Source organism: Syngnathus acus, chromosome 20 (assembly GCF_901709675.1).
Source record: "Syngnathus acus chromosome 20, fSynAcu1.2, whole genome shotgun sequence".
In the NCBI taxonomy this organism is placed as follows: Eukaryota; Metazoa; Chordata; class Actinopteri; order Syngnathiformes; family Syngnathidae; genus Syngnathus; species Syngnathus acus.
This window is the reverse complement of record NC_051104.1, coordinates 6,196,910-6,224,852: the sequence shown is the minus strand read 5'-3', so window position 1 is coordinate 6,224,852 and position 27,943 is coordinate 6,196,910. Positions and strand designations below refer to the sequence as shown.

General features: G+C 41.7%; 2 protein-coding genes across 4 annotated transcripts in view; one reads left to right on the top strand and one right to left on the bottom strand.

Annotated features, from left to right (window-relative positions):
* Positions 1 to 25,260, top strand: part of LOC119139308 (myosin VIIA and Rab interacting protein) — a 42,171-nt gene extending 16,911 nt beyond the window's left edge. For 2 of the 3 annotated variants that reach the window (XM_037279870.1, XM_037279869.1), the window contains exons 3-17: positions 2,344 to 2,565; positions 12,574 to 12,710; positions 17,310 to 17,396; positions 17,609 to 17,706; positions 17,905 to 17,985; positions 18,056 to 18,217; positions 18,964 to 19,132; positions 19,203 to 19,729; positions 19,820 to 19,954; positions 20,029 to 20,763; positions 22,057 to 22,248; positions 22,322 to 22,483; positions 22,559 to 22,654; positions 22,744 to 22,804; positions 23,618 to 25,260. In XM_037279870.1, the coding sequence (XP_037135765.1) occupies positions 2,344 to 2,565; positions 12,574 to 12,710; positions 17,310 to 17,396; positions 17,609 to 17,706; positions 17,905 to 17,985; positions 18,056 to 18,217; positions 18,964 to 19,132; positions 19,203 to 19,729; positions 19,820 to 19,954; positions 20,029 to 20,763; positions 22,057 to 22,248; positions 22,322 to 22,483; positions 22,559 to 22,654; positions 22,744 to 22,804; positions 23,618 to 23,661 (2,908 nt within the window). In that variant the 3' untranslated portion in view covers positions 23,662 to 25,260. The remainder of the gene's footprint in view (positions 1 to 2,343; positions 2,566 to 12,573; positions 12,711 to 17,309; positions 17,397 to 17,608; positions 17,707 to 17,904; positions 17,986 to 18,055; positions 18,218 to 18,963; positions 19,133 to 19,202; positions 19,730 to 19,819; positions 19,955 to 20,028; positions 20,764 to 22,056; positions 22,249 to 22,321; positions 22,484 to 22,558; positions 22,655 to 22,743; positions 22,805 to 23,617) is intronic. The other variant, XM_037279871.1, reaches the window with a different exon arrangement.
* A 628-nt stretch (positions 25,261 to 25,888) lies between these two features.
* On the bottom strand, positions 25,889 to 27,363 carry prlh2 (prolactin releasing hormone 2). The gene is made up of 3 exons (XM_037279872.1): positions 27,244 to 27,363; positions 26,468 to 26,637; positions 25,889 to 26,252 (listed from the first exon to the last, which is right to left on the bottom strand). The coding sequence occupies exons 1-3, from the start codon at positions 27,270 to 27,272 to the stop codon at positions 26,047 to 26,049; spliced, it is 405 nt and encodes a 134-aa protein (XP_037135767.1). The 5' UTR covers positions 27,273 to 27,363; the 3' UTR covers positions 25,889 to 26,046.
* Between the last annotated feature and the right edge of the window lie 580 nt (positions 27,364 to 27,943).

The following is a 27,943-nucleotide window of genomic DNA, read 5'->3' as shown; positions in this document are numbered from 1 at the left end:
AATTAGTTATAAATTGAGGCCGTTTTTTCCAGCCTAAACAAGGGAATCACTCAAGTGGAGAGTACATAATATTTGTATTTTCCAAATGCAACTCAACATGAACTTATATTGTGTTTAATTGCATCAATACACAGACACATTTATCTAAACCATGACTTGAAATCCTCAATTGAAAAAAAGATAAAGTTGAAGGATAGCCCAATAGCTATCTGACAACCAGAAAATTGTCTTTTTTTTATGTAAATTTGTGAAGTGCCACAGAGAAGTTGTCTGTCCGTTGCTATTTTCATTGTTGTTGGTTATTTTTATGTTTTTTTTTTAATGGTGACTGCAGTGTAAAAATAAAACTGGTGGATTTAGGCCTCAGGAAAAATGCCCTCAGTCAAAGCTAATGACCCTATAAAATGAAAATGTAAAATTTGCTTAATGCTGTCTGAGCCTACTAATAAATTTGACTACCTTTACCTCCAAGCCAGCCTGTGTTTGTAAGTGTATGTATCACATGAGCTATAAAGGAGATAAAAATAACCTTCCTAATAGATTGCTATCACAGATATTGACAGAAGAGAAACAACCACAGGGCATGCTTTATAGAAAATGAGATTGAGAAATCACATTTGTGTTAAGCTGTCTGCATCCCGCTCCAATACCGCTTGCTTTAATTTGACACAAATTGTTCTTGTTGACCACAATTTGTACAACACAATCACACCGTTTTGAGCAGAATTGAGCTTTAATGCCTTGTGGAAATTATGGATTAGTTTTACTCAAATTACCAGTTTAGTTTCTAGTTTTTGTTATTCTAGCATGAGAATGGTGCTCCAAATGGAAGGAATGCCCAAGTAACAAGTGAATTTGATTTCAGCACCACGGACAGCGAACATGTACCCTAACGTGCAATTCACTCGAGTCGCAGAACAAGTCAAATCATATAAAGCAAAGCAAATTGTCGCTTACAAGTTTACTCAAATTCTGTATTTGACTTCAGCACCACGGACAGTGAACGTGCACCCTAACGTGCAATTCACTTGAGTCGCAGAACAAATCAAATCAAATAAAGCAGGGTAAAAAATATCCAGCTGAACAACCTAAAGGTCAAACTAAGCTCGCCACTCGAGCCCTTTCAACTTTCATGCTCCTGGGGGCTTTAATGGACATGTCAGCTTTTAATCCAAAGTACAAAGTTCAGCGTGACAATGGAAATCTGCAGCAACTTCACTTTGTCCATTTAAAGCTCTATCTCGGCTTTAATCACCTTTTATGAGTATTTCGAACTGCACAGATGTTGGTTCCGGTTGCAAGTACTTAGAGTGACCCTGTGGTGGGATTTTATACCCTGAGAAGCGGACACAGAGGAACACTGATGCAAAGGGATGCTATGAAGGACGAGCCCTTGTCCTTGAATGAATGTGGACGTATGCTGATGTATTTTATTGCATCTGGCTGCATGGCACCAAGTATACATTGGTGTCATATGATACATGCTGTCAAGATCAGTCACACACCTGCTGACTTTGCTCATCTTATTAGCATTCCGCAGCTAATGATGCGGAAGAAAAGCAATCAGCGCGTCGGGGGCGGAGGCTGTTGAGGCTGTTTGTAATTTATTGACTGTTGCGGCAGCAGCAGCACAACGACACACACACTTAACATTCCCTTTCGTTATCGTAGCGGCGTTTTACATTTTCGATAAATGCTGTTTGCTCAACTCACTTTCACCCTTCCATCCAATATATTTATTACATTCAAGCTCGGTGATTAACGAATGGTTTGGGAAATAAATGTCAACTTTGGTACATCGCACTGCAAGGGAAAACTCAAATGTGTCATTTCAATTGTCGGTATTTATGTCAGCCGCAGTTCATTAGTGTCAAAAGATGGTGGACTTTTTTTTTTCTTTTTTTCTAAAGCTGCTAAACACTCTGAAAATAAGCTTTTCATTCCAGGCTGCTTTGTGCAAGTGTCCTTCAAAGCAGCATTTTCAATATCATCGCTCTCATGGTGGCTATGCCTCAATTGAGGCGGATCATTCCATACTTTGTCGATGAAGAGGTTCAAGGAGGTGCACAGACTCCTCTCCTCGACTGATGCAGTTTGACAGGGTCTTCCAAAAAAAGGAATGTCAGCCATGGTTACACAGAACCTGAGTAGAAAGAGTGACAAGATGGTTAAATCCTGTGAACCGCCACTGCACCCCTTCCTTTGCTATAGTGTCGCTGATGATTCCACATCGCAGTCATATTCCACCACTTGACCAGATGCTCTCCTCCCTTCACCCCCCCTCCCCTTTCTGTCTCTCATTTTCTCTCTCTCTCTCTCTCTCTCTTGCTCGCCCGGCTCCAGCGAGATGAAGCAGGAGCTGGCGGAGGAAGGCAGCAGATGCTCCATCCTCTCCAAGCAGCACCATTTCAACGAGCACTGCTGCATCCGCTGCTGCGTGCCCTTCACCTTCCTGCTCAACCCCAAACGCGAGTGCCTGGACTGCCAGTACAACGTGTGCAAGACCTGCTGCACGTACAACAAGAAGGACAAAGCCTGGCTGTGCTCGGCGTGCCAGAAGGGCAGGTTCGTTCGTACGCATGGGCGGGAAAAAAAAAAAAGGGGTGAATGAGAGAATGGAATTGGGTGAGTGGAGACTGGAAATACACCGGAGGCAATTATGAAAGGGAAGAGGGATGATTAAAGGAGAGATGGAAAGTCACACATTAGGGACTTGCTTTTTTTATTGTTATTATTTGCAGTGTGACTTTTATTGGGATCCAACTGTTATTTAATTGAATGAGTTCCTCTCTTTTAACATCCTTAGTTGCACAGGTATAGGAGATTTGGGCGGGGGGGGAGGGGGTCAAATAAATGGATATGTTTTGTTCACATTTCTGTAAACAGCCAACATTCACTTGAAAGATGGCTAATATTTACAAGGCGTATGTGTTTCTCTGTCTGTTCTACGCCCAAATGCCTTTGGGTGTTACTGCCCCCCCCTCCTCTCTACTCATGGGATGAATAGGGTTTTTCCATTGGCAGGGAGAGGTGTTGGAAATACTGTTGCATCAGAGCGGAGGAATTGGTGTGATCATTGGGAAATGAAAGGCAGCCACAAGATATTCAAATGCTGCATAATGTTGCATGCCAGTCATCTTTAATACTTCAAAGCAGATGTCAAATTGGGGAAGTGCATGGCTTTGACAAATCTTGCCCCCTCCACTTGGCCTTATTTTCTCCTTCCATCCCCTGACACTGCCTCTTTTTGACTTTTATCGATTTTTGCGGGGTACTGAGATAGCTTTTCTGCCATTGCGCTGTTATATGGGAGATGTCGGAGTAGAAGAAAAAAACGGGGGGGGGGGGGGGGGTCATTTGAATGAGGAGGGCAAGGTTTCACGCACGGCTATATCGGTTCGCAGGGGTTCAGAAATGTTCTCATTAGGGGTTTAGACTCGTCACAGATGTCACAACAGCCCAATCGACCAGCATCATGTAAACGCAGCACTTATCATTAGCGCATTAAGCAGCCTTAAATCCGCTCTTAGCATGAATTACTCTCTCCGGGTGGTGGTGTGTCATCGGAAACGATGATTTACAGCTAGGACATGAGTTATAGGCTTGAGAATATATTTCTCCTGGCATATTAGCACACTTGAGAGATGACGGAATTATGTTTCACTTGTTGATAAGTGATGGGGAAACAAATAGAGCATTTAGTGTGTAATTATGAGAGGAAGCACATATTTGTGGATAACTATTACACAAAATGTAAATCGTGTTTTGTTGCACCAGGATTTGCTGATTTATGTCCATTCATTGCTATAAAAAAAATATGATCTGTATCTTTAAAAATCATGCCCTCCATACCAAATCCCCATTTATCGCTCTGCAATTTCCATGCAGAATCCAAATGTAAATCCAATTCCCAATAGAACAGGCCAAATGGTCTCTCTCTCGCTTTCTCTCTCGCTCGCTCGCATTCCCCGGCTGTCCGTTATTATTCTCAGTCGCACAAGCCCGATCCCTCTAGAACAGTCGAGTTGTAATCAGAGCTCACAGACACGGTCTCGGATGGTGAGTTTGCCTCCACGCTCATTAGTACGAGGTGTGTCCGAAAATTTCCAGGACTGCTATAAGTATGGATTATTTTTGATCATTCAAGGTGAGCGTTGTGGTAGGGCAAGCATCTAACAGGTCCTGAAAATAACAATTATCTATTTATGACCAGTCCTGGAACTTTTCTGACACGGTCAATCAATCTTAAGACACACATGCACACTTAACAAATCGATTGAATTTAATTGTTTTAATGAGAAGCTTAAGCAGAAAGCAGAAAATATCGATTGGGTTTAGTGTTGTTCTGACCACTAATGGAGCTTGGGGTGTTGCAGATGGTAAAAATAGAACATGGAGAGTGTCAGGCGTGAATTTCTGCTCTTGGGCAGGCACGGACGGCTGTTTTCAGACTGGAGCAATTAAGACCCCGTCATGTCACACCTACCATTAGCAGCATACACTAGCCGGAATGTTTTTTTTTTTCGTGGAATATGAAGACTCTGCCATCTCACCCCCCCCCCACTTTCCGTTTAGGCCCCAAGCTACAAGCAGCCGGGGAACTGTTAAAAGGAAAGAGCGGATGATGAGTGCCAGAGGTCGAGAGGATGTAAGGGCAGCAGGATAGGGAAGGACGTGTTTGTAGAGTCTGTCCTAATTAGCAACAAATTGATGAAAAACATCTTCAATTCTCAGTTCTTTTCTTTTTTTTCCCTCTGCTGGCATTTCTGGTTCTTTGAATTTCTATTTTGAATCGTCTTCCTGTCTTTTTTTACACATTGACATTTAGAGCGGTCACATTCATCCTTATTCTATTGAAAAGAATGACTGAGAGCCTGCATATATACGTATCTCTTCTTAAGGCCATGAAATAATCGAATTATACATGCCCCATGTGTCAGTGTGTGCGTGTGTATACATGCACAAGTGTAATACACTTTGCATGGAAACTGTTCCTTCATTTTCATAATTACATTGTAAAGCCTGACTGTGAGGAGATTATAGAATTTATTGCAATGTCACTATACAAGCATATCATTTTCTGTATGCACACATACAATTTATATTGGCTATATTGTAAAAATACTTGGAGGCTGCTCTTCCAACTAACATAGCGACATCATTTTCTGTTACTTTGTCTTGTTCGCATCTTCTACAAACTAGTACAGCATCCAACCCAAAACAAGTATTAATTTTTAATTGGCTTTTGTCTGAATGAATGAGTAAGACAAAACATAAAGCCCTTTGGCTTATGTTCAAGTATTCCCTGTCTATTTTTTTTTTCCACCTGCTCGTATGTTGCATTATATACTAGTGAAGCATCTCGGAAGGATTCTCCTGCAGGTCCATGTGTTGTTGTTTCTTCTTGAACCCTGTGTGAACTCTCTGGTTGCCTCCAGACTATCACCTGCAGCTATGAGAGGTGGGATGGTCTTTTTTTGGCCATCCTTCAGGGAGTATTTTTATCAGCGCCAGCAAGCAAGACTGGGGCTGTGCCCTACAGCACCACAAAGCAGGCGCTGCCCACGTCTTAAGTTTAATAATTTACACGTCTGTGTCTCTCTGTTCCATCGCTTGCTTGCCTTGTGTTTTTACTCTCAGGCTATTTACATGGATGCAAGCAAATAATGGAGGTCATGGAAGTATCCGGTATATATGCACACGCACACTCGGCATCCTGAAGATTTAAGTCCAGACAATCCAGCTGTTTAGCTTCGACTAAAACCTTTGCTCTGATTTATCGAAACATAACCTGAATCCAAAGCGGGTGTGCAGTGTGAAAGGCGTTCGTCAAAGCTAATTGGCTGTCAACTTCCGAGCGATCCTTCTTTGTCCTTTTTGTGTTTCAATGAGAGTTTGTGTCGATTCCTGCTTTGTCAGAGCTCCTCGCTGTGAGCCCCCCCCCCCCCCTGTGCTCCACGATAGGCGACCAAGTTGATAAATTACTGCTGTCCAGGTAAACAAGTGGGCATGGACTCACAACACAAAGAGGCTGCTTGCTCCTCGTGGGTGTGTGAATTTTGCCAGGTCTAAATACCAGCCGTCATTTTGCTGATTTTCTTTTTATGTCTCATTGTGTGCAGCCTTGCCTCTTATCACTTGACGATCCTTGGAAACTGACCAGCACGCTCCGCGTGATCCGGCTTATTTTGTGGCTGGCAGTACTCGGGCAAGTGATTGGAAATCTCATGATTTTTAAAGCGCTTTAAAAAAATGACTAGTGAGTCAGAACAGAAGCAAAAACGAAGGGATTGGAGAGAGAACCTGTGTGCCATGGCCTGGCAAGGAAACTGGTGGGGTGGAAGTGCGGTCAAATTGACCCAAGTAGAAGGTTGGACCACTTTTCTTTTAACCAAAATTGGGTTATATTGGATCCAGCACTTTTAAATAGCACGTTTTAGGAAATTGAAACTGCTGTTGAGAAAGCCACCGTTTGATGGAATAACCTTCTTCTAACTAATTCCACCCTCTTCTCTTAACATAAAAAAACCCTGCTTTTATGTTGCTTTTGAAGGCTACGCTCTTTCAAGTGGAGTTTGAATCGGGCAGATGGATGGATGCACCTCTTGGCCTTCTTGTGGGGGAGCTTATCCTCATCCACAGCTTGCTAATGGAAATTAGAACAAATGATGGCTTTTAAATGGACCACTAGCAATGTCACTTAATGTCATAATTGCAAAGACTACCTCAATGGAAAGTATCAATCTTTTTTTTCTCTCTCTCTCTCTTTGTGGGCATCAATTGTGGACGAAAAAAAGAATTGGATTAAAAAGCTAATTATTGTGTTTTAGCCCGATAAATCCTTGGCTCCCGGCATTGTTTGATCTGGGCTTGACTACCTAAAGATGAATTTCCTCATCTGTAGGGGAAGGCATAATTATGTGAGCTGTGTCTCATTCTTTGGTAAGCTTGCATTTTTTCTTTACATTCATCAACTAATTTTGTGACGGAAAAGCGTCGAATGGATTCTATTTCACACCATTCCACCAGCAAAGCATTGTCTGAACAACTGGCGGCAATTTTCATACTCGTTAAATGTTCTTCCCGCATCTACTTGAAATTCCGCTCTCATGAGAGAGAAGTATATTGCTTTCCATTATATCCATATATGCTGAGGCCTGAGGTAGAAAAAATATTGTGGGACAAAGACTGACGGGTTATCCATTTATGCGTCCCAGTAATTTTGCCACACAGTGTCGTACTTACACACCTCAGTCTTGGACTATTTGAAATGTCCTCCAATTAAAACAATATGCAGATTTTTTTTTCTATACCGCAGATGGTTTGCACACAGTAGTTTCTCTCGCCAACATGCAAGCTTGTGCATCGCTCTGGGCTTTTTGTCTCATTGCACCTCCTCTCCAGTTTTGCAGCATTTCAAATGAGGCTTTGCTGCAGAGAGGCCAGGCTGTGTTTCGTTGTGATTTTCCGCTCGAGTGATGAGAGCTGTTTGAACTCATTAAGTTTAAAGGAATGTGATGTTATTAAGTCTTGGGTCTCCTGGGATGAGCAACTCTGTGCTGGCCATCTCCCAATATGCTTGTCCCTTTCCGTCAATCAGATAGAGTGGAGTGTGTAGTTTCGAATACTATGGCCTTATGATGGTGGGCTTACATACATACGAATGTTTTTTTTTTTACTTTGTGTGGTAATATTTGTCATCCTTGAGAATTCATTTACACTGTAAATCCGCAGGCCGCATTAAAAGGGCAGATGGGCCGGATGTGGCCCACGAGCTGTAGTTTACCTGCCCCTCATTGGAAAGACAGTTCACATGTTTTTTTTGTTTCTATTTTAGTTCTCAATAAAGTTCCTGCAAATCCATATGTGAACATTTTCCTCATCTTGCCACCGGTTAAAATCAACCTGGTCATTTTTTCCAAAGCCAGCAGAATCTCTGTTGCGCTGATGTCGTCACACATCTAAAAGTAGGGATTGTGTCTTTCCACACATTCCTGGCAATAAATGCTTGGGTGGCTCCCATCTGAAATGGACAGTCAAATAAATCCAGCTTTTACTGGTGTGCCTCCGATGCGTCTAGTTACGAGGAATGCAGTGCAAAAGTAGCTCGTTTCTGACACTGAAAAGTCACTTTTCAAACATAATTGAATGTAATATTATGCATTTGATAATACTGTTCAACATATGTATTGTTCCGTTCAAGCTGGCTATGGTTCATTACCGTAGTACAATAGCGTATGTGCAAATCAACATAGTCACAAGTCATTTGTCGGCCATGCTTGTCAGCGAGCTCGCCACGGTGGATTGGGCTCTGTCTTCTCTCCCCTCTGAAATCAAATCAGCACATTCTGACATTTTATCAGCGGAAGCCAGTGGGGTGAAACCGACATCTGTGAAACGCTGCCAATGTTTTGGTGCTTACACAGCAACATTTCTGTTGGGAGTTGCTCACAAATCCTAGACAATTGGAGTTTAAGCTGTTTTTTTTTTTCATTTAGCAGGAAAATAGATTCTTGGTGAGAAGTCTATTTCACAATACTCCCAATGATGGAATTAGTTGTGGCCATCTGTGCATGACAAATTTGTTAGTCAGATTTTTTTTTTTTTAAATATTTATTTGTATGGCACAATTTAAACCTTTATGGTGGCATTCAAACTCAAAACTGGCCATCCTGCTTTGTTTTTCGAGTAATTCCCCTTCTCATTCCCACCATCTGTCATTGTCATCCAAATCCTGTGGAAATACACGCAATGAATGCGAAAGGATAGATGACTAAGAGATAAAGGATTATCGCGTACGTGTATGCATGCGCGTGTTTTGTTTGTGATTCGTAACGCGGCAGATTCATCATGGTCATGTCTCTCCCACGCCCTGTCTGCCAGTCTGAGGAGGAGATGCATGGATCATTGCTCATGTGATGCCTCCAGAGGAACGCTGACAGTTTACCTTGACTCCGATGAAAATACCCTGAACTCTGCTGTCACATAGCGCAGTGTTTTCTAAAACATCTGTCAAGAGTGATGCGCCAACTATGTATTCTGGTCATGTAACATGCAAAACAAGGGTGTCATTATACAAAACCCAGGATGCATCAGAACGTCCAAGAGTTCGAGTGGCAAACCATGCAAATTATATGTTAAGTTACTGGGAACTTTGATCACAAGACTGTTGGATTTCTTTGTGAAATTGAAATAACATGCATGAATGGAGGATAACAAATTGTCCGTGAACTTTCTTTCCCTCTCCATCTTCAGCTGCACAGTTTAGAGGTTGATCAAATCAGAGAGAGGCCACAAAATAGCTGCATCAGATAAGTGATTGTTTTTTTAAACACGACTCGGTGAGGTGAGATATTGCCACAGCTGTGTGGGTTGTTACACAGCAGCCTTCGGCATCCCAGAATCGACGCATGACGATGTCCGTGGCAGCTTGTGTGAATTGTAAAATGCTTCTCAGAGTGCGGCGTTGGAAAAAAAGAATTCTGTTCGCAGAAAAATAAAACATGGCAGTGGTGTATTTTGGGATATTTTGGATTTATAGTCTCGCAAGCGCCGCTGCAGGGTATTTTTTGGTAGTGGAACTAAAGTCAAAGATTTATTCCGAGCCTGATCATAAATGTTTGTAACTATATTAAATATTGGGTTTGTGTGAGTCACAAACACAAAGCACAAATGGAACTTTCATGTGAAGCAATCGGACCGACGTGTCGGTAAACATTTTCTGTCTGATAAATCTTCAAGTAACATGGTTGCTCGCTAGCCTCTGGTTATTGTGTTGCTCTTTTGAAGTTATTGGCTGGAGTTGCGTATTTTCTGAGCATTTGTGAAATCATCTCTTTCTCCTTTTCTATTGAATATTGATTTTGGCAGTATAATATGCAAAAAAAAAAAAACTTAGCATGAAATTGTGTACAGGACTTGTCCGACGGCCTAAACAGGCAAACTCTACGAACTCTGACAGCTCCCTTCAGTGTCAGAGCTGGATCAAGTTTATGACCTTTAATCTGCAGTTTCACTGTTGTCATCAAGTGTGCTAACAGTGCAGTCCATTACGAAACGACAGCTCCCACTTCAGCGTGACTCCTGATCGATACGACAGTCTTAACAAATGTTGCTCTGTACGCAGTATGTGTGCGTCGAGCGAGTTATCCTTAAAGCTCATTTTATTTTTGTTGTCTTTTGCCTGAAATTTTCTTTACACCGTCGTCGTTATGATCAAGCCCCCAGTGAATTGTGCTCTCTGCAAAGTAAATCCACCTGTGTTGATGGTAATCATAACCGCTGGCTATTGTCTATCTAGATTTCCCACAACGCCGAGCTTGGCCTCTCCAGATGTCGTCTGCGGCTTTGCAGATTGTCTCACTTTTCTGGATTGCGTGATTTTGTTTGAAGCATCTTCGTAAGCTACTTTGCAAATGTGGCGGGAGTGTGCTTTGGGACGTTATCTGTGTGTTTAGCCCAAAGGCAGAAACAGCTTGAGGTTTTCTAATAAAGAGCTTTTATTCGCAAAGGAAAAGTGCTTAACTGTTGCCAGGCGCTCTGAAGATATTTTAATGACACGGGTAAATAAAAGTAGTCATCATTTTTAAGAATCAAGAGCATAGGTTACGTGTAAAATGATTCACGTCCATCTTTGCTCTTCATTTGTCTTCCTGTCCACGCGAATGGCAATCAGAGGCCAGCGGGAGGTGATCAATATTCCGGAAAGGTTGCAAGTCAGGCTAGTCACTCTGAGCGAATGCGTTTGTGTTCACTCGCTGCCAGATGGAGAAAATCTCATCTGCTTTTTAGCATTTGACCCCAGCATTTTGTCCTCTGTCCGGCAACCGGTTGTGGCAGCTCGGAATAAATCAGCGGGCTTGTTTAGTGAGGTGGTGTAGCTCGCTCATGAAAAAGATTTTTTTTTTAAATCCATTTTGTACAGCATTGTGCAAATCGTTTGTTTTTCTTTATTTTCTGTTTATATCCCTTCTTAAGCAAGGATTTTTCTTTTTTTTTTTGTTGCTGTATTATTCCTCAGTCGTTGCCTCCTATTGCTCTTTCAGTCACTCCAGCAGCCACCCTAAGGGAGCAGAACCTCACTCAAATTTATTGCATTTTTTTCCCTAAAAATATCACTCAAAAGAGCTGTGAGGAGAATGACTAGTAGGTTTTCCCAGCAATTGCAGGCAGTCTAATGAGAGGGCAGAAATGTTGGGAGAAAGCATAGAAAAGCATCAGGAGACTTTCCATAGGCATCTCTTTTTACTTATTCATGCAGCAGCTAAGAATATGGGACTGTCCCAACCTCATTATGCATATTTCTTTTCCCATAAGCTCGTGCAGCTTCATCTAACACTTGAAAGCTTCTCCTCTTTTTTTAAACCACGTTCCTCCAGGGAAGAAATGCCATGCTTCATTCATTGAGAAGACAGGAAGATCTTCTTGCTCTCATCATCACCTTCCTAATTGTAATTGTTCAGATTTTTTTTTTTTTTCTTCGACTCACCTTCTAAGTGATGGCTTGTCATGAAAAGGCGTACTTGCATAAATAAGTGGCGGCTAATAATCCTGTCATGGCTTCACTGTGCCGTGTAGTTCTTGATTGCTGGAAGGCTTTAATTAAAGATAATAATTGTGTTTTAAATGTCAGTTTCCTCAATGAAAGCCTATTTTAGCATCTTGAGAGAACCCCCCCCCCCTCCCAGGTATGCCTCCCTGTGCAGCCGCTTATATTGCACGTAAAAAAAAAACACACAACTGGACCCGAGGCAGGAAATTAAGGAACTGCGAGTCATTAAACGGTCCTGCCGAAAGATGCCGATGATAATAAATCCACCGGGAAGCGGAAAGGTGTTTAAGAGGGAGGGGAGCAGTCAACGTGGTAGGCCATGGAGCCCCGGGGGCCACTCTAGTAACACTTCATGGTGTTGCTTTGTTTCTCTTACGTCTTTACAATTACTTCTCCTTCAATGAAAGGAAAATCCATCTCAAGGGAATGTTGTTACCGATTTCCAATGGGTCAAACGTTCCAAATCTGTAATGCTAATTTTGATTGACACTTCCATAGAGGTGCTGCATTAATAGTTGATGGTGTTTGTCGGTTTATGCATTTCCAGCGCTCCGCCACTTCCCATTGTGTTCTCGTATTGGTTATCATTGATTATTCATCGACTGCATGGTTAGTTGCGTTCACTTTGAAGACTGAAACGCGCTCGAAAGTCAAAGCTGACCTACTACTGCTATTTAGTATTTATGATTGAAATGTCATTTCCGACTTTAAAAGACAAACGACGACATTATTCCTATTTAAATAATAATACGGCATTAATACAAGCTGTGTGCATTCTGCTCTCATTCCATCCCGCTGCAGTGCTAATGGTGACATATTTATTGGCAATAAAAGTACTTTTGCTGACCATCCATTCCTTTTCCAAGAAGCAGACAATGATTTTGCACTGTTAATGTATAGCCCACGGGCTTCACAAAATCCTTACATATAAAATAAAATGTAACCCTCCGACTGATTGTTGAACAATATGTCAATATTGAATCATATCTTATGTCGCAATAAAATGATTTGTTTTTCTGCAGAATTTTGAGGACACAGTCCCTGGAGTGGTATTACAGCAATGTGAAGAGACGCTTCAAGAGGTTCGGCAGCGCCAAGGTTTTGAAGACTTTATATCGGAAGCACATTATCGAGAGAGGAGCACTATCTGATCTCCCAGGTAAAGTCATCGTTTCATGTCAGCGTGAACCCTCACTTGTATGTGTGTGTACTGATGGCTTCCCCGCCCACAAACCCTGCCGGCTAATCCACGGAAAAGGCTGCATCCTTTTTTATTTTGTCCTCAGTGGTTTGCTCTGTAGTGGTCAGCTTTTATCCATTTTGAGCCCCTCCCGATAGCATTGTTTTGACCCGGCTGCAGCATGATCAGTCTGTCTCCGCAGGGCATTATTTCTAACCTCAGTAGGCTGGATTAAATGGATGAAGGGAGCACGGAGGGGATAAATCAGGTCAGACGTTGGGCTAAACTGGAAGAAGGGCAAGGTTGAATTTTGAAATCCAAATGTTTATAGATTTGAAATGTCATATGCATCCAGGAATGATTGTATTTGATTTTGGTTTTACACAATTGACACACACACACGCGCACTGTTTGTTTGCAAGTCACACACACCTTTTATCGCCTTCCTCTGAAGATGACGTACATGAAAAGGGCCGAATGTCTGGCTCGCCTTTTTCTTTCGCTGTCTGTTTGAAGGTCACACATTCACCACGGGCACGTAATTGATGTAAAACACCCGCCGCGCACTTGACGACCGTCATGTCGGCCGCCATTACACACCTCCCGACATGTGATTTTGTTTTATCAGGGGACAAGGGATTGATTTTAAGATCAGTCCCTTGATGAATAAAGAAATAAAAAAAAACAGCGTTACTGCAGCGCATATTAAATCGGCCCAAGCGTCAACTAGGGATAAGAAAGTGTTTATGAAAATGTTTTACATTCCTGCGGTGTTACCTCTATTTGCATGAGAGTCCATTATTTGGAGTTTCTGGGCCACATCATGAAATCCCATTTTGGAAGTAGAGCAACAAAGATGATGTAACAACATTGTTATTGAATTCGTTTTTCTTCTCAATGCAGCACGAAATGGAATTAAATACAAACACAACCCGAGAATTGATGTAGTGTATTGAAAAAAAGAATCGTATTACTTTATAATATAATAAGAAACACATTTTTCTTCGCCGACTGCCTGGAAGATGCCGATAAAGGATTCAAGTTTAAAGGCATCTGTGATGTGAAAAGCACACCAAGCGTTAGTGAGGTCGATTTTATGCTAAGCTAGCAAAACCAGCCACTGGATCTTGTTTCACATAAAAGTGGCAACATTGAGTTGACCTTCTTATCTTGCGTTTCACAGAATGTTAAACAACCCTCGAAAGAGTTCAAAACAAGTTTATTTGAGGACCTGTGGGAGTGAGCCAGATAAAGTCAGGCGAAAAGTGCATTTTCTGATACTTTCTTGGAGTCTCTTGTATTATTTTACCACATCTACTTTTTTCCTGACATTTGCATTTCTCGTCCCATGTGGGAGGCTTCCCACATCCTCCACATCACCTTTCAAATGTAATAACTGCTAAAGCCGCATGGAATTATTTATGTTTTAATAGACTATGAATTGCAAAACAGTATTAAAGAAAAACAAAATAAACATTACATAGGCAAATTTTATTTTAACGGTATGTCATGAAACCTACATAAGCCATATAAATCGCATATTGCCAGTGATCAGAGAATCTTTTTTTTTTTTAAATGTCCTCCCATGCCATGAAAATGCAAATGATTCCACTGTTTTATGCATAACATGGCATAAATAACATAACATTACTTTCCCCTGTTCTGTAGTCACCACTTTGGCTGCAGCACTGCAGAACTTGTCTTGCCTGCAGTCTCCCCTTGAATCCAATCTTTACTCGGTCATTAGAAGAGGGAAAAAACTGACAGCCCCAAACTGAGCCAAGAAAACTTGAACTCTTAATCGGAAGTCAGTTGCAATGTCACTGAGCAGAAAGATCAAAACAGGAAGGCAACTAGCCAGTAAAGTCATGTTTCCATGCTCAATTATGTCAAGAGTACAAGGTGGAAGTGAAAGGAGGAGCTTGATTGGTTTCCCTTGCTGGGTCGTATCATTAGAGAAGGTTTGAGATGCTCAGACACCCAGAAGGAAGTCATCATTTCTCTTGTCTCTGTTCTTTCATCTGAAAGCTTTGTTCCTCCGAGTATTGCTCATGATGGGCAGAATGTTAAATAGAAGTCCCTTGGCTGCCTGCAGTCAAAGTGACAGTTGGTGCGGTAATTGGACAAAAAAGTCTGCTTGCCCGCACACATGAACATGAGAGGGAGGCAAACTCCAAGTTTGACCTTTGTCAGCTGAAGCAGATTTTGCTCTCTTGACATTTACTGTCAGGTTGAATTATGCACATGTTGCTAGTTCCTCGACTGATCCACACAGCCAGGAGTGAAGCAGGAAACTTTTCAAGAAGGTTTTTTTTTCCCCCCCTGCATGAATAAATGTCTCACATTTAGTTCAAATAGTTTCAGAATACTTCAATTTTGAACAGATTGCAATTAAACATGCATCACTTTTTTTTTCTTTTTCTTTCAGTAGATCTGCTTACCAGCTTGTTTATTTTCCTCATCTGTTGTGATGTTTGAAGATATTCTGTCCTGGTTGTGACAGTATTGTTAATAAGGCAGCCGCTGCCAAATGCTCCGTCGTAATTGAAAGGAAAGCATCTGGACTTCTGGTTGCCGCCACTTTGGCGTGAAGCTATATTGTCTCATTTTCGATTTGTTTTCTGTCTGGATCTAATACTCAGTATCCAAAGTGTTTGGAATCACCTTTGGGCCATAATAGCACAGAGCAGATGTCTTTTGTAATATAGTAGTGTAATTAAGCCATATTGACAAACACTGAGCACAGCACTCTCAACATTAATAACACAACCCAATAAAATGGAGTCATGTCAAATGTAAATAACGAGAATTCGATGATTTAATATTCCTTTTCCTTTTGACAAAAAACATGTCTATTTTTTTTCCATCTGTATTTTGCATAATATATTTGATAGTATCCACGCTATTTAACTCCAAAGCCATATTTACAATGTGTGGCTCCAAATCCTATATGGACCTTGGATTAAAAATAATTCCAATTAATTTCCTCCTAATTAAATGTGTCTGCTGCTTTATAGGCGCAGTTCATACTTGTAAAGTTGCACTGTGGAGCTTTAAGAATAACAACGATGCTTTCATGTTCCTTAAGGCAAATGATAACTTTTACAGTCATCGAAACGGAGGCTGTGCAAAGGGCGCACAGCTACTAAATGCTTATGTCAGCACGCTCGCTCACATGCCCCCACAGAGACCAATGTGGTCTTATTAAACAAATTTGCATGCCTCCATTTGCTGGTCAAAGCCCGGTGACAGCTGGTCACCGACGTAAAAGGCACTTTAGCAAAGTGCTGTTTGTTTATTAAAAGATCAAATGCACTGAGTTAGTTTTGACTTGTGGTAAAGCTCAGAACACCGGAACATCGCATTAATTATTGCTCCTTGCGGGGTTTTTATTTCCCCCTACCCGAGTCAGAAATAGTGCACATAATCTGCCTTTGTTTTTGTCTCCCACTTCTCATTGCGTCATAGCTGGCTTGTTATGGAGAGGAATGCAAAGCAGGAAAATGATGCGCCAAAGTCGAACTACTTGGCAGCCTCGTGACAAATATCTTGAAGCTATGCTCGAATATGAATTTTGTATGCGGTATCCCATCTGGTTGGTTACTTTAATCATCTGACATATAATACTAAAATCACTCATGGTGAATTATTTATAAAGCTTTGCTAAGTGTGTATTGTTGAATCAACTGGTCTTTTTTTTTTTTCCTGCGCTTTGGTAAACATAAGATTCATATTGCAGTAAAGTTGCATATTTTCCTAAAAGGAAAACTTATGAGAGGGACTGAGCTGTCATCCAATGGCAACACGGTGTCGAAGCTCGGCTCATCTTCTAAGCCGGGTGACAGTTTGTTATGGCAGAGGCGAAAGCTGAATCACGCTTAAACCACACAGTAGAATTTGACTCCGGTACAGACGATCCAGCTGGAAGACCGGTCAAGACCGAAGACTCTTACGTGGCTTTTTGGTTTGGAAAGTTGACGTTGAATTATGGCTGCTGTGTTTTCTCTGGAATTGTTATTCAGGTTTCAAGTGTGAAATGAAATAGTCAACACATAATTCATCATGGCAGATTTAGATTGTTTGCTTCTCAGACTGTGGGCCCATTTATCCTAGTTATTTACCTGGATTGATGAAAAGAACTGGAGAGAATAAAAGTAAGCCGGAGGTAATGATCCCCGGAGGGAATATGTGTTTTTAAAGGCTCAAGACGCACTTTAACATGATTCACATTCTTTTTTCAATAAATTGTAACATTTGCATTTAGGTTATCTTTTTATACATCGCTGCTGTGTTCCTTAAGAGACTTGCCCTGAATTGTATGAGTGACTATTTGTTTTGAAGGCAAAATGTATTATCAGATGAATTGTCGTTGGGATTTTGTGAAGGGGAAGTCACATCAGGAATTTATATGACAAGAGCACAAGGGGCTGTGGGGATTAGTTGCTCTGCGTGCAGCAGCGCAGCAGGCTATATTATTCTCAGACTTCAATATGAACACAGCACACTTTGCTTTCATGTGACAGACAGAGTGTCAGAATGGAGGTTTGACTCACAGTCTCTCCGTCTTTTTCCCCTCAGAGAGCAGCGTCCACGACGGCAGCTTTGGCAATGACAACGATGGCAGCATTTGCGGCAGTGACTCCGTCTTTTACAAACAGAGTGAAGGTGAGAAGACTGCTGTCTTATTGATAGGCCCCCCCACGGGCTTTTTTTCCCTCCTCTTTGTTTTTCCCGGTTAGCTTCTCTGCTTAGTGTCTGACTCGGCAGAAATTGTTGAGGATAACTAAAAACATTGCTGGGGCTTGCACCTCAATTGGGGTCTTTATTTTCGAACACAACGAGTTTCTTTGGAATGTTCTTCATATTTGTCTCATTAGGACACAGTATGGCTGAGACGCTCACGGTCGCCTTGCGTGTCGCTGAAGAAGCCATAGAGGAAGCCATCGCCAAGGCGGAGGAGTTCAGTGACAGTTTGGTGAGACATTTGGCCTTGACTCCTTTCTCACTTTTCTCTCTCTGAGCTGTGATCAGTAGAAAGTCCGTTTTTTTCCAGTATGAAAAAAACTGAAAGAAAAAAAACGGTCAAAAAAATCAGTCATAGCTGAGCATCTTTGGATTGTCCCTTAAAAAAAAACAGAGTCGATAAATCTTAACGAGTTGTTTGTGTGTATAGGAGAAGCAGAATGAGGCTCGGTATCTGCGGGACCACAAAGAAGAGCTCATAGAGGAACTTGCTACAACCATTGTGCAAAAGGTATTTGGACTTCTTCTTCTTTCAATTGTTTAAATGGACAATCATTTAAAATGCTTTTTTTTTTTACTAGATCATCCAAAGGAGGAAGCGCTCGGAGATGCAAACAGAGTATGACTTTGTCTGGCCTCCGCCTCAGTCCTTGACTCAGACCAGTGATCAAGTCTCACCCTCGCGAGCTCAAACATCTTCACAAGGATCTTCGGAACGCCTCAAAACATCCTTCACCCTCTCGGTTAGTCAGCGCCTCCGCAAATGTACATCATGCAGCCGACACCCCAAACAAAAACACTCACTGTGTGGTGCGATGTCGTTCGTCACTGCGAAGACATCACCGCATTTTGAAATTGTTTCAAATCAAGATAATATTCAGAAATGTAGAAAATCTACAGGTGTCTAATTTTAAATCGCGTTTCCACACAGAAAAATTAAAATGCAACAATGTAACAGATGAATAAAAATATGCTGCACACACTGCATGACTTGTTTATTAGCATCACAACTTTGCCAGCGGGGACTTTTTGTCATCAGTGACATTTGTCATTATTCCGTGTTCAAAGCAGCACTCCATTTCCCTCTGTTTAACTGATCAAAGTCCCGTCGAATTCACTTGGATCCTTTCTCGACAACTCAGCCCGCCACGAGACGTCCTCTGTTTATCAGCTTCCCTTCAAACACGCTCAATTAGACAGACTTGTATGCAAATATGCAAATCATATTGTTGTCTAGGCTCACTGTTATCTCAGCCTTCAATTATGAAGCTCCTCTCATCAATATTAGACTTTCATTGGCTTGCTTTTAGCGCCACCTACTGATGAGAATTTTTAGGCTCAACTTTTTAGTGGATGTTTTGAGATATTTTAATTCAAATCGGTATTGTTCTTTTTTTTTTTTTTTTACACACCTTCCCATTTGAGTCCACTATGCGGTCCTTCATTTGCATTTCTACCTGCGTGTGTATATGTGTGTGTGTATTTTCAGCGCTCACGCTCAGCCTTCTCCCTCACCAGTGACGACTCTCCCGAAAAAGTTCCTCAGGACGAAGTTGTCGGCACGGCCGGCAGCCGCCAGGAGTATTCTTCTCTGAAGAGAGAAGCCAAAGCCGCATCGCTGCCCACCTGGAAGAGTGTGGACCGACTAGACAATTCAAGTAATGACACTTATTTATTCTTTGTAAAATCCAGGTGATGGTGTTATGTGGGACTTTTTTTTTTTTAAAGGTGCATCATCAGTCCTCCAAAGTCCAGACGGCAACTGGCTTGCTCTCCACAGCTCTCAACTCTCTCGTCCCAGCCTTCTCACCAAGAGGAAAAGCCTGGTGTTCAGCGTCTTGGAAAAGGAGTCCGGCGTTGTCTCGGCCTACGACGAGATGGGTTCCGACTCCGAGGAGGACGACCAAGGCAGCTGGGGCACGGCGTTGCAACAGTTCCACCGCAAGTTATCCGACGAGACTTACTACACGGACTCGCAGCACGACCCCGAGTGGACGTATACGCAGCACCTCCCCGTGACCTCACCTTCCTCTGGCCAGTATACCAACACGGAGACTCTCAATTCCGACTCAGAGGCTTCATCGGCGCGCTCGTCCTGTCCTTGGAAACCACCTCAAAACCCGCATAGGAAAAAAGGACCTTCAGACACCCACCTTCACCCTTACCACCAACCGATGTACCACCCACACCTTCACCAAAACCTCTCTCCGTACCCGCTTCTCTCAGGGGCTCTGGATGTGAACTTTAACCCCAAGGTGTGTGCAATCGCACAGATTCTGTTTTAGAGAAGGATTTCTGTTGCCTCTTGATTGCAAGCTCACGAACCCCACCATCCATATTTGCAGGTGATGGGGGACAGCAGCGAGGCAGACGAAAGGCAAAACGACCAAGTGAAAAGGTCACGGCGGCGGCGCAAAAGCAAGAGAGATTCGTTAAACGAGAGCAGGGCCGAGAGCCGGAATAACTCGCAGTCCATTCAGGTACCAAATTCCGGCTTCCCTCCGAGATGTTGACCAATGTTCTTTTCATGTTCTGCTTTTCTCTTCTCCTGAAGGAGAACAGTGGTTTTCTTCTCCATGATATACTGAAGAGAAGCTTAAGCGAGGATAAGACTGTAACTGACACAGTGTCAATGAGCACAGCAGCACCAGATGCCTTCACATTAGATGCCATCATACCCGATTCCCAAGACTTTGACAAAGCTGCTTCAAATTCTGTAGGCCCGAGCAGCCCTCTTTCGCCCCACTCTCTGGTCCCCGGAGCCCACCACGTCGGTGCCGGACCTGTATCTGGCCCTGCCGACCCGCTGGAGGAAGAAATACGGTCCAGGATCAGTCAGCTGGTCAGGAGCCGCACTACCAGCAGAGAGAGCAGCTCGTCAGAGGAGGAGTGGCCCGCGCTCAAACACATGGAAAATGAAAGTGGCAGAGCCAAGCCAAAAGACACGGAAACGGAGAAGCAAAGGTCAAGTGTCAGACTAAGAGAAAAAGCAAGTGACCAAACCAGTCAAGTGAACGGTGAAGCGATGACAGGAAGTGAGAGGTTGATAAAAAGTCCACCGCTGAGCGCGGAAGGACGAGTGAAGGAGACCAGGATCGAGAAGCGAGCGGGGAGTTCGGAGGAGGCCGGAGATGACAAGGAGCAGAAGCGAGGAGAGAGAAGAAAAAACAAAAGACAGCATAGGCGAGATTTGGAGAAGGAGATGACGGAATGGAAGAATGCCTGCAGTGCTGCCAGCAGCCCTGCTGTTACGCCATCTTACCAGGAGGCGGCGCTGTCTGACAACCAGGTAAGGATTTGTGTTTTAGATGTCGATGCAGTTGTTCTTCTGACCAAAATCCTTATTTACATTTTCGTACATGCACAATACACATCTGTTATGTTCGTCTTTTAAGCCTGCCTGACAATCATGAACTTTTTCTTAAAAGAAAGACAGTTGGACAATAATGTGATATGAATCATAATATTATCAATGTGGTCATTTCATTTGATAGCCTCTGGGGTACAGCAGTGAGTCGCATTTGATAACATTTTAAAGAGTACTTTTCAGCCAGTGATCATTCACGCACGTATTGTGCATGCAACAAATGTAATAATTAAGAAATAATAAAAACAAAATCAGTTATTGTAAAGGACATGTTTGACTGTACTTGCGCTTTCCAGAAAACGTTCAACCTGATTATTTGACTGTAACTTGTAATCTAATGTGATTACTTTTTAAAGTAACTGTCTTTACAAAGCTAATGAATCTTGGAAGATGTTGACTCACCTTTTACAAATACCACAAAGACCCACGTTGGTGTTGCGTGAGCGGTGTCAGACTCGTGACAAAGTCACACCGATGAGACCATTCTGCCACAATATGTGGAAAATATGTTAGTGGGTACAACCTGTCATGACTTTAATAGGGTTAGACAACAGAGATGGAAAAATACTATAACTCCTCATTAACAATAAATAATCATCCTATTCATTGAAAAATAGGTACAGATGAATTTTAAGATGTTTGCATTTTTTTTTTTAATTTGACAAGGAGTAACACACTAACACTAAAATTCATGACCATCTAGTAGTTAGTCATGTATGAATTCGGAAATGATGGGATGTTTAATAGAAAAAAAAGATGAAGCCCGTCCTACTTTACTAATAGAGTGAGTCTGCATCCGCAAGCTCAACCGCTGCCTTTTGTCACATTATCAGTGTGTGCTGAGAGCGATCAATACATCCACTGATTAAAGCTTCAGCCAGTGATTCATTTCATATTGAGAAAAGATCTGTCTCTCTTTTCCCCTTTCGTGGTCAGTGTTAGTCTATGGATTTCTGGACCGTATTTAGCACTCAGACAGATAGCCATTAAGTACATTTTCTGAAATATAATATGGTGTATATTGAAACCTTATTCTGTCAAGGAAGAAGTCACAATCAGTTAAGTTAGTTGGTATTACAGACATTGGCGTAGCTAGGGTGGGCCTAGAGGCACTGCCCACCTCCCCAGAAAAAACCCAGGTGGTTCTGATAGCATGAAATCAGGTCATATTTTTGATAATAAAATGATAATTCTGTGTGTGTTTCTCAAATGAAGCAGAAGTATTCAGCGGCATCCCTCTGCAGCATCACCACAGAGGTGTTGAAGGTTTTGAACGCCACCGAGGAACTGATCAGCGAGGCGGGAAGGGACGGCTGCTCGCCCTCGGAACCTCAGAGCGCGACCGCCATCTCCAGCAGCTCTGAGACCCGCAAACTGGACCAGAGGCTTACCAAGATGGAGGAGAATGTAACTCTTAATGCATTGTCCTACTTCAACAGCTAGGTTATTTCTCCAGTTCTAACAGGTTCTCACTTTGAAGGTTTACCTGGCTGCTGGTGCTGTTTATGGCCTAGAGGGGGCGCTGGGTGACTTGGAGCAGTGTGCCCGCAATATCAGTAGTGGGACCACAGATACAGAACTGGCTTTCCTGGAAGACCAAGTGGCTACTGCTGCTGCTCAAGTCCAACAATCTGAAATGCAGGTACTGGAAGAGATTGAAATTGCATAATAATGCAATTGTAGAATTACGACTTGAACTATTTATTTCTACTTTTAGATATCCAACATTGAGGCCAGGATATCGGCTCTTAAAACTGCAGGGTTAAATGTTACCGTGTGCAATCATTTCTCCAAGTTCAAGCCAACAACAAAGGTATTAAACTTTTCGAGCCATAGTTGATTAAGTTACGATATACGTCAAGTGTAGTCATGATAAGGTTTATTGTTTTACTGACAATGCAGCCACAAACCTTGGACTCATCACGCCATCAGAGGAGAAAGCTGCCAGCCCCTCCACTAAAAGGTACCAAATAAAGGTTTGCGCTTAATATAAATAATTTAAAATGCTCCTGCAGGTTTTATTCAACCATTTTTGTAAGCTCGATGCACCTGAGGAAAAAAAAATAAAATAAAAAAGGAACCGATAATTACTTTCAGGATGCAGTATTGGAAAAATATTTTAATAACTAACAATCATCACTGAAGTTTTTCTTTATCCTTTTTTCTTTTCCTTTATCTTAGAATGGTTTTTTTGCGTTTGTGTAACTTGGGTCAGCGAGACAGAGAGAGGGACTTTATTCCATTTTTCTTAATGTCACACATTTCCCTTATTGTGCAAAGACAAAAGCTTGCTTGCTGAATGGAAGTAAAAATGAATACATCTGCTGGCCAGCGGACTCATTAGCTGAAAAGCTCCATTAGATGTAAAACATCCAAATGGAAACTTGCGCAACAAGAGGCCAAGGCTGTTTTAGCAACCAACAAGTTGTTGTCTCCTTTTAACACCAGTGAATGGCTTTTTTTTTTCCCCAGCCAGTTTTTTTTTCCTCCATAACCTGCATTGAACCATATGCAGCTCCGATTCAGATTTGTTTTTTAGTTAGTTGCATGAAACGAGCAACTTAGTCACACTGATTTTAGTTTATTAGTCTCTTTTTATCATCTTGCCAGAAGCTCTCCGCAAAAAAAAAAAATTCTCAAAGCATTTATCTTTTTCTTCCCTTCTCTCCATTCATTTGGATAGAGGAATTCTTTTTTTTTTTTTTTGTGGAAGATCTAGTGAATAATTTTATTCATGAACAAATCCCTTAATATTTATGTGTACGTATGTTTTCAGATAGAGCAGAGCCAGACGAGTCGATGGAAGTCTTTCGGCCATAGTGTTGATGAGGAGCAGCAGCACAAGTCCCCTCAGGGCCACACACCAAAGTCCTGTGGACGAGAGCCCCCCCCCCCCCTCCTTCCCGACTCATGCAGTGCCTTGACCCAGAGTCCACCTCCAGCTCCACACCAAACCTCCACCTGCCCTGTTGGGCCCCACAAAACACTCAACCCTTATCACGCCATGCATACAGCAAAGATGACTGGAGAGTCTCTGCCTTAAAACATCTCAAAAACAATATCCAACTTTAATTTCCACCGTGGTTAGGATGTACAGTGCAGTCATGGACTCGTAATTATGAGATGTTTCGCCACAGCTTGGACTCCAATGTCACGAGGGTTCCAACCTTCCAGATTTCATGAATGATTGTCCATTTGCACATGATGTTCCATTAAGAGGGGATTATTGTCATTTCAAGATCAGTCTGGACTGCTGGGAAGTAAAAAAATATCCAAAACATTTTTACAGTGTTCCATCACTATTCGTAGGCAATGAAGACTGAGCCCCGCCACGGAAAAATATGTATTTAAAGTGAAGCCTGACTGAAGCTCCTCCCCTCCCTTCAACACTGTTCAGATGCACCAAAAAAATACTTTCAACTTAAGCTGGGCATTGGCCTGGGTGCAAAACAGCGAATAGGTGAATTTCTAAGGAATTTAAAAAATAATAATAATAATTATTGGTAATTCATAAATATGAGGGTGATATTGTAGTTTGCGTTCATGAAGGGCAGCATAATTGTGTGCACATTTCAGTTTGAAACGAATTTGCTCTTACCTTGCTTCAGATGTTGGAAATTTTGGACTTTTCAGTGTTAACGGGGTGAGCGTTCTTTTTCTGCCATAAAAAAAACAAAAAAAACCAGGTTGGTTTATGTCCATTTTTAAAATCATACAGCTAAGCATGAGGTCCAAGTCTATTCACGTAATATCTCTTAACACCACATTTTCTCATATGACTTTCTATTAGAATGCAAATAAGCGGAAAAAAACGTTTTTACCAAAATGTTCGAAATGAATTCAACAGTAGCCGTAATAGAGATGATTCAAATGAGAATTGATTACGAAAGGCAAACTCTATCATGTGAATGAAAGCAAAACTAAACCAACCGTGTGCCATTCAGTTTTAAAGTGAAAATGAACGAGCCATTCATTTATTGCAGTATTCTCTTCTTCTGCTCTCATTTTCTCTCTTACTTTCCAACATAGCGGCCTTTTGTTTGAGCAACGGATCTTTCCCTGTCCAAACTTTTCTCTCACATAGAAGATATTAAATAGCTGGTTTTGTCCGTGTCATGAAACCACAGTTTTTTTGTTCAAAGCAATTTATTTTTGTACTAACGGAACATTTTTTAATGCACATTATCACAAAAGCTTTATTTTATCCTCAGCGGTTCCTGTGAGACATGACTAAGTGCTTTCTGTGTATGTCTGCATTTAAAATTCGAATGGCAACATTATAAAGGAGATAAGGCTATGATGATTCTTATTAAATGTGAGAATACTGCTTAATTTTTATTTTTTCTAATTTCTCCTCTCATCCATTAGCAGTTCACGTGAGCTTGATTATCTGACTGGCTGGTGGAAACTCAAAAAAAACAACAAAAGGTGCAATCTATCTGCCTCTGTGCACATGCTCCACCCCTTTTTATAAATAATACTTCCTTGCAACATTTGTTTTTGGGGCATGGGGGGGGGGGGGGGGGTGTTGTTATCATGTGTTGATAACTTGATACAGTATATAAAAGCATGTTTGTGATGTACAAATGTCATGAGAAGCACAGCTACAAGGGTCCAAATGTCGGTGTCCTGTATTTTTGTAAAAATGTCATCTGAGAATGTGTTAATATACAATATGTATGGATATGATATCGAATATGTGTATATTGCCCAATCATAGTTGAACCACCATTCAATGTAATATGGCGCTCATGACTTCACACAGGAATTAATGGAAATGTCTCCCACGTTAATAAGTTCAATTGGGAAAGCAGGTTCCTGTTGAAATGACGAGGTCAAAGTTTACCGTGCGCAGTGCCACATTCACTTTATCTGCTGTCGTTTGTTGCAGTCCATTTGACATGTTGGGGAAAATAGTACCAAGTCTCATAAATAATACACTAATGTGCCATGGTGCACCTGGAGAAAAATGTATTATGAATGGAATAAAATTTGCAAGTTGAAACACTGCATGTGTGGTGTGTCGCATCCACAAGTCGAGCCTGAAGACTATTAAGTTCATATTTATTATTCAATATAAACTGCATTTCCATATGTACACAACACATATTTGCAGGTTGATTTTATTAACAATCACCAAGGAGGAACACAGAATGGACACGTATTCAGAGTTTGTCGGGTGATGCAAGGGAGAGATGCGCGTTGTCATGGTAACCAGTCCCCATCCTCTCCATTCAGCACCTTGTCCAGGTTCTCCTTGTTCTGCAGACTGTTGAAAAGCAACTCCAGCATTGTGACAACAGGCTGCATCCCCACATCACCCATTGCCTCAACCCGGCTATGTCGCTTCCCGAAGCGCCCGATGGGTCTCACGCCGCGGCCCACGTACCAAAAGGGGTCTATCTCTGGACCTGGACAACAAACACGTGCATCACTTCTTTCACTGAGATGATACATTTAAGGCAATTGGTCTCACGTCGTCGTTTTTATATACAGTGTATTAACCCTATTGAGAAATTCAAAAGCAATTAAAAGTTCATTTTTAATGAATTATTTATATTTAATAACAAATTATTTTAAATATGCCACTAAGTTATCTGAAAGAAATACTGAAAATGTAACTTACTTCTGTTGTCCATGTTGTGCACAATATGGAAGTCATGCTCCACTGTGGTGCTGTGTGCGCTGCTGAGGTTGCAGGAGGAGAAGAGAAGCAGCAGGACGACGAGGAAAAGAGCCAAAGATCCAGGCAGCCCGCTCCTGGCTTGGACATCCGTCACTCTCCCGGGCATCATGCTGAGGAGTCAGTCGAAGGCACGGAAAGGGGGCTGGTCACCTCACACCCTCAAACAGGTGGAAAAAAGGTCTACTGACTAAATCATGCACTTTTGGCCGCTTGATAGTACACAATTTCAAATGTTTGATCAAACTTGATGGCAATTTGTCTGTTGCAACATTACATAGAAGACAGTTTGAAGATATTATCTGAGATTTTCAGTTCTAAATCTGAATGAATACAGATTCGCCATCATGACAAATCTTGAACAGGTCAAGACTAAAATGATAAATAATTCATTTGAAGTAAAATAGTTTTTAAAGTAATTACCTCACTATTGGATATTTTTTACTTTTGCATCCAGCGTCTTTTTTTTATGATTGAGATTTCCTGAAAACATCGCTGGGATGGTTGAAAATAATCGTGAGAATAGATAAAATTCAATCCGTTTTTTTTTTCACCCGTGCTCTGAAAATGATGTATAAAATTGAGAATAAAACAATGAATGAATTGCAAAATTTGAAACAAATAAATAGCAATGAAGTGAAATTCTCTCAACTAACAGATAACAGTAATAAATTATTTTAAAATGTTTAATTTAAAAGAGCAATGCAGATCTAACTTACCCTGAACTTTGGTAGAGGGCTGAGGTCATCTGGCGAGGTCTGTCGTTGTCCGAGCCAAGCAGGTGTGCAGCATCTTATATATCTGTGCTTCTCATGTGCCTGTGGGGTGATGAATAAACACACACACGCACACACCACGCACACGCAGGACGCATCTCCCCCATCCCCCCCGATGCCCTTCTTTACCTTCCCACTCCTCAAAGCCCTTTTGCAAACGGACATGTCCTTTTTGAGTCGTTCTACCGTCTGTCACGCAGCAGAGACGTCCATCAGCAAGTTGATGACGTGAAGACAACTTTAAATTAGTCAACATGGGGAAACCCAGCACTTGAAGTACATCTCTGTCAGACTGTGATCCACAACTGTCGTGGGCGTCTTTTTCATCAATCTTTTTGATTGCCAGGGGCAAGGCGGGACACAATCATTGTGTTCTGATCGGAGTCTTTAATGAACAGAAAGTGCTCCATTCAAAATATATATAGACGTCACTACACGGTCAACATTAAAAACCTGTTTTTTGGACCGGACACCTTTCGTGTTATGTGAAGGCCTAAAATATCTGCACGTTGAAAATAATCAATATTGCTATCACACCAATCTGGAAAATTTTCCATTAATATTTAAATTATTTGCATTTCTTTTTAGCATAAGGAGAGCAAAACCTATTCTAGCTCAGTATCAAGAATCTCTTCCCTTGTGG